Raw genomic sequence first — 6,845 nt, 5'->3', positions numbered from 1 at the left:
CACTTTCTTTTCTTCTTGCCAGGATGTCATCTCGCACCGGCAAGGGACCCTCTTCCTCTGGCGTTCGACGTAAGACTACCGCTTCTAAGCGGAAGAGTGCGGAAACCAGCTCTTCAGCCCCCCGCACAGGGAGACCCGGACCTGCCTGGTCTGACCCTACAGACTATGATGAGGAGCTCTTCCTTAGTGCAGAGGCAGCAGCCAACTGGCCGATTTTCCTGAAGAGGTCGGTGATGATGGAGAAGACCGTGGTAGTCGACGACTTCCACAAGGCTCGACTTCAGGAGAGGTTCTCAGCACTGGGCTAGGAGTCTATCCTCCACGTAGACCAACCATGCTACGAGCAGCTAGTCCGCCGGTTCTACTGCAACTTGGAGGTGTCTTATCCATACGGGGAGTTCACCATAGGCAGCTTGGTGAAGGGGGTAGACATCCAGCTGACGGTGGATACCTTGGCCAGCATCTTGGGCATATCGGTAGCCGGGCACTGATACTACAGTCCTCCCAGGAGTAAGCCGCTGGGGCCATTCATGAGCTTGGAGACGCCAGACTTCATCTACAAGACCATCTGCGGCAGTAGCACCCGTCCGGAGTCCGAGACGTCCTTTTTACCCGAGGTTCGTTTATTTGCCCGGTTGGTCCAGTTCAACCTGCTCCCCAGAGGAGGTCATCGAAACCAGGTGGGTTTCATGGCGGCTTTCATTGCGTTTTGCATCTACACGGCCGCAAAGGGAGGTGTCGAGAACTTATGCCTCCCGTACATCATTCTCAGGACGATGGAGCACCACACTTCCCACCCTGAGGATGGAGGATTCCCCTATGGCAGGATCCTCACTAGGATCTTTGAGTTCTTCGGGGTGGACCTGAGCGACGAGGAGGGGAAGACTCCGGCTGATAGGTTCGACAGGAGTAACCTCCTGAGGATGGGTCTCCATACCCTCATGGATACACCTCCGAGAGCAAGAGCTCAGAGAGGTAGGGGTAGGAGGGCTGTCCCTATGGAGGATGTCCACATGGAGGAGGAGTCCAGCGGGGAGGATGAGGACTCCCTTCCTCAGGACGAGGAGGACGATCTGGTGGGTGGTGACATACCTCAGGAGTCGAGAGGTCCCGATCCTAGTTCCTCCAGGGCTGCAGCCTCAGCGCATAGAGCACCATTTTATCAGGTGTTTGTGTAAAATTTTTGGAAATCCCATTTTACGTCGTTATGCTGCCGAAATTTCGTCAAACTAGTACTCTATAGGTTATAACACCAACTTATTTACCTTTTATCTACTCTCACGCATGCCATGAATGCAACATCTAATGCAACCCTTTTTAATACTTCATTCTTTGGATTTTACTCTTTAAAGCTTTTACATTAACCCAACCCCATTTTTCTATTATAGAGTCTACGGGATTCTAATGGTATGCTATGAGTGGAGCAGAGCATCACGCTCTGATACCACCGTTGTCACACCCCGTTCCCACTGAACCGGGCCAGTGACCGGGTTAACACCGGTTAACCCAAACCTGCCAGGATCATCTGATATTGTATTCTACCACAGCATACACACAACTAATATAAACTCATCAGATCAGCGGAAGACTAAGTTTTACCTGTGAATAATCCCATAATACTTGATACCCGAATTGTGATACAATATTTATATACATGTGGGCCCGAAGGCATGATATTTACACAATAAAAGTACAATTCATATATCAAGTATGTAAAGGAACCCATCAAAATAATCAGAGTACACAGCTCAGCTCGGTATCTAGACTAGAGCTCAGCTCGGCATCAAGGATTGAGCCCAACTCGGCCTCACATGGTAGAGCTCAGCTCGGCCTCAGAAGTGGAGCACAGCTAGGCATCAGAACTGCGGTCCCACAGCATAACTCTCGCATGAGCAGTCAGTGCCATGCTCTAACTCCTCAGGGGCCCACCAGTCCTCGGGGAACTCGACTGTGGGACCCGCCCCGTGCTCTTCAGATGCATGACCTGCAAAATCATCTAAAAAGGGGTGTACACGTGGGATGAGCTCACTAGCTCAGTAAGTGGTAAGATGGACCACACAACAGTCTACACAGCAAAACACATCATATGCAGTACATGCTATGCAATACATTTTAATTCACACCCATCTAAGCAACATTACTAAGTCCTTGGTTTTAGTGCTACTACAGCCACAGTGCGCGTATACTCCGGGTACGAGCCGCGAACTCCATCCCGCGATACGCCCATAGGGCTATCGGAGAAGGCCCACCGTGAGTACTCGGAAAAGTAAAGACAATGCCGTCCACCGGCTCTCAACAGAAAAGTAAATGACTGAAATTAAAGGTGCTGACTCCAGCAATTTAAAAGCAGTAGGATTGGCCCTCTTGAATATACCACCGGGGTTGCCGACTGTCCTAATGACCCGTCGGGCGTTATGTCTAACCGCCACAGTGACTCGACAACCGCGACCACTGCTTCCCCCCAAATGGTAACCCAACACCTCAACCCCTGTTGGGAAGGGCCGTAGCACGGGATGGTGAAAATCCTAATACCGCATGCTCCTATATGACAATAGTAGGATTGCATAGTGCCACCGCATCCTATACCATGGGCCACCAATGCACTCGTTTCCAAGCCGACTACGGCATCTAGTCTATCAATGCATCATGCACAATGATGTCCACATTCAATATATAAACATCTCATTCAATTGGCATTTAGAAAGTAAACATAGCACACATGCATAACAATGTGAGGAATGACCAATCTACATAGCATATTCATGATGGCATGACTAGACTAGATATAATTAAATGAATGCCAAACAAGGCCAAACGTCTTCTCCCCACTTACCTGTAGCGTACAAGGATTCCCGTTCGGTACGGGTGAGATCCGGTGCGAAACGGGTAGGATTTGGTGAACCTAACATAATTGAGCGGGGTTAGTACTTCACAATTTTGGAATCAAAATTAACACGATCTGATGACAAAATCATGTTTAGAACGTTAAAAGAAGGTCACACGTCCGATTTGGGTCCAAATCGGACGTGTGAATCACCTTTGGGGCCACACAGGTGGGTCAAACAGGTGGGCTGTCTGGCCCACCGATTTGGACCGGCAGGTAGGGGCCCGTCGGTTGGCCCACTGGTCTGGCCCGCCGATTGGGCCAGGGGCCCCTACTAAGACCGGTGGGCAGGGTGGCCCGCCAGTTGGCCCGAAGGCCCTGCCCTCTCAGGTGGGTGCCCACAGGCGGGCCAGATGGCCCACCGGTTCCACCCACCGGTCTTAACGGGAAACCTGCTGTTTCTTCCCAACTTCCTCCATTCTTTTGGGATTCAAATGGGGCTTTTCCCAACCCATTCTTTACACCTTCAAGGTCTTATAGGATGGTTCTAACCTAGATCTAGGTTAGATTCAAGTGATGGGAAACCATCTTACCTTCTTTACTCAAGAACAACTTCAAACCCTCCAAATCACTTCAAACCCACAATGCTTCTTCCACCTTGTCAATACCTCTTCAAATCCTTCAAGGTCAACACATAAATCATCTATTAAACCTTAGATTCATCATTTCAAAGGGGATTTACAAGATCTCAAGAAACCCTACTCGAATCAAGGGTTTAAGCTTGGGTATGGTGAATGTTTAAGGAACCCGACTTTGCTTACCTCCAAATGTAGATCTAGAGTTGAAGATCACTCTCCCAGCGCTGGAATGGGAAGATTAAGCTTTGGCGCCGCTGAAATCCTTCTCTTCTTCCTCTTCCTTCTCTTCCCTTCTTCTTCCCTTTTTTTTCTCTCTCCTCTTTACTATCCTCACCAATGTACGGGTGTCATAAATGAGAAGAAAAGAAAATCATAAATGCTATATATATATTTCCGAAATAACTAAATAGTGCACATGGATGGGTCACTCAGGTGGGTGGGTGCACCCACCAGTCCGCCCACCTGAGGGCCAAAACTTGGGATTTTGACAGAGTTCGGGCCTGGCGTGAACCCCACCCTAGCGTACGATGTAGTATATGTATATACCTTAATATACGGCTACAATACCTGCTTTATCCGTACATGGCCTTATGGTAGGTGCATGTACACGGCTTGGGCACTCCCGTCTCTTCTGGCACTGGCTCAGACTTGTCGGGCCAGCCGGTGTTTAAGGTCACCCTTGCCATCATAGCCCATAAGGAACCCGCTCTAACTCCCTCTGGTTCTGTCCCTGCATGGTTAAACCGGGTCAACTGCGTAATCAGACCGGGTTTAAGAAGTAGGGTATTACACCCCCGCTCTAATTTTTTATTTAAGGGCAATTGTGTACTTTTCGGATTAGGATTTTTTCGCTATATATTTGTAGCAAAGGTTTCTTTCTCTGTAATGCAAGCAATACTGAGAGGTCTGAGGGACGAGCACTGTAACCCTATTCTCCATTGATAGTGAAGCAGGATCTCATCTCACAGGAGACGTAGGCAATCTTTCCGAATCTCGTAAATCTGTGTGCATTGCTTGTTCTTGTTTTTCCATTATCTTCTGCATCGTTTTAGGATTGCGTTTTTACAAAAGATGATCTCCATTGCCAGGTGAGAGATTCTTTTACTATTGGGAAGGGATGTTTGCTGCCAAGGAAGTGCCCAATGAGGCAGTTCTTTCACTTCTCAATTTCAGAGTAAAAAAGAATTAATCCCTAATCATTAAGCTATGCTTATAACGTTTCTCTACCATTGATCAGTGGCTTTCAGACAAGATTTTCCACATGGATTTTAGATGGATAGTATGCATGTGATAGGAGGTGTTCTCAGGGTAAGGTAGACTACAATAACTGTAATTGGGTCTTATTGAATAGTAGAATCTTCATAACCCAACTTCTATGATATCCAAATTCATATGTTTGTTTCCTCCATTGTTTGTATCTTTTGGCATGACATCAAGGGCATGTTTGATAAGGTTTCTACCGTTTCTGTTTCAAGAAACAGCAGAAACATAAATTTCCGTTTCTAGAAACTGAAATAGAATTGAAGGTGTTTGATAAGTCATGTTTCTGGAAGTCGATAGTAACCAGCAAAAGAATGGCCACAAGTCATTTCTAGAAACGGAGAAACTACGGGCCCGTTTGATAACGTTACCAGAAACGTGTTTCTGTGTTTTCTTGTTCTCAGAAACAAAGAAATGGCATAAATACCGTTTGGTAAAAGTGTTCTGTTCCACTTGTTTCTTGAAACATAAATTGAAATTTATAACAATTTATGCTTCAAGAAACATGAATGACGAAACAAGTTTTACTTGTTTCGCTCGTTTCTCGAAACAAAAAAGGGGCACATAAATCGAACTACGAACCAACTACGAACCAACATGAATTTATGCTGTTCATTCGAAGGGAGCTCTGCAACTACGAACCAACCCCCCTTCCTCCTTCACCCGATGCACTTTCTTCCCTTTTTCCCCATCAATTCAGCGTACTCAATCTCCTGCTTCCAGTTCTGGTGGGTTAAATCGACTGGTATGGGAATCTTCTTTTTCTTGAAGAACTCTTTCCCCAATAGCTTTGGAAGGAGAGGAATGATCCGTTTATCGGCAAAGAAGAGATCATAGGAGCTGCAGAGTTTGCGCTTGGCCTTGAATGGGCGATAATCTGTTTTAAGCTTAGAAAGCTTGAGGACCTTCGAGATGGGGATTTTCTTTTTGGCGGCTTCAGAGGTGAGACGATTTTTGGAGCAATCGTACATGATGAGACAGAGTTCCTCTTCTGTGGAGTGGAGAGGGTGTGATAGAGGGATCTTGTAAGGGTTTGTGCGACCATTTGCAGGGATCTTCTTGAGGGTTAGAATGAGATAGAGGAAGTCCTCTTGCTCTAACAACTGGGCTTTCTCCAGCTTTTTCTTCTTTGATTCATTCCATTTCAGAAGCGCATCCACTACTTTTCCAATGATTCCTGAGCTAACCCTAGATGATGTTGAAGAAGGAGCAGGGAGAGGAACAGGAGAGTCGCTCGAAGCCATGAAAGCCGTAAGAGGTTTTTCAACGGATACGAGGAAGGAAGAAAGGAAGAACAAAGAGACTCACCCTCTAAAACCCTTCTTACCCTTTTCTGTTTCCAGAAACAAGAATTATCAAACACCTTTCTTACCTGTTTCTGTTTTCAGAAACAACAATTTCTATTTCTGCCGTTTCTTGAAACAGAAACGGTAGAAACGTTATCAAATGGGCCCTACTTGTTTCGCCTGGGTCGTTTTTTGAATCATAAATAGGTAGAAATTTTAATTTCTATTTCTGAAAACAAGTGAAACGAAACAGTTTTATCAAACGTTTTTTGTTCCGTTTCTGCCATTTCTGTGTCTAAAAATGGCGGAAACACGTTTCTTGAAATGTTATTAAACGGGCCCTAAATTTCAGTTTCTAGAAACAAAAATAGAATTGAAGGTGTTTGATAAGTCATGTTTTTAAAAGTCGATAGTAACCAGAGAAAGAATGGCCACGAGTCGTTTTCAGAAACGTCTACTTGTTTCGCCTGGGTCGTTTCTTGAACCATAAATAGGTAGAAATTTCAATTTCTATTTCTAAAAAATAAGTAAAATGAAACAGTTTTATCAAATGATTTTTATTCCATTTTTGTCATTTCTGTGTCTAGAAACGGCAAAAATGCGTTTCTTGAAACGTTATCAAACAGGCCCCAAGAATGAATGTCACTAAGTTCAACAATTCTACTAGTATGTAATATATATATATATATTGTTATTATTTTTTTGATACCAAGGGTGTCCAGATCTTTGACCCGACTAATCCCTAGGGTCACTGTGATACCGCTTACACAGGACCGGGTCAGTCAGAGATGAAAACTCTCGTGCGGTGGCCCCAAGAAGTTAGGTGCAGCGGCCGAA

At 45.5% G+C, this 6,845-nt stretch overlaps 1 protein-coding gene across 1 annotated transcript; it reads right to left on the bottom strand.

Annotated features, from left to right (window-relative positions):
• Positions 1–5,381: 5,381 nt before the first annotated feature.
• Positions 5,382–5,966, bottom strand: LOC122067906 (putative ribosome biogenesis protein C8F11.04). Its single transcript, XM_042631743.1, has one exon. It carries the CDS (start codon positions 5,964–5,966, stop codon positions 5,382–5,384), a length of 585 nt encoding a protein of 194 aa, XP_042487677.1.
• Between the last annotated feature and the right edge of the window lie 879 nt (positions 5,967–6,845).

The sequence above is a fragment of the Macadamia integrifolia genome, unplaced genomic scaffold, assembly GCF_013358625.1.
Source record: "Macadamia integrifolia cultivar HAES 741 unplaced genomic scaffold, SCU_Mint_v3 scaffold3209, whole genome shotgun sequence".
Classification (NCBI taxonomy): Eukaryota; Viridiplantae; Streptophyta; class Magnoliopsida; order Proteales; family Proteaceae; genus Macadamia; species Macadamia integrifolia.
Note: the sequence above shows the minus strand (reverse complement) of the source record. Positions and strands in the feature narration are given on the sequence as shown.

Bases quoted from the DNA above. Each gene is read 5' to 3' on its own strand.
- LOC122067906 (XM_042631743.1), bottom strand. From the start codon at position 5,966: ATGGCTTCGAGCGACTCTCCTGTTCCTCTCCCTGCTCCTTCTTCAACA.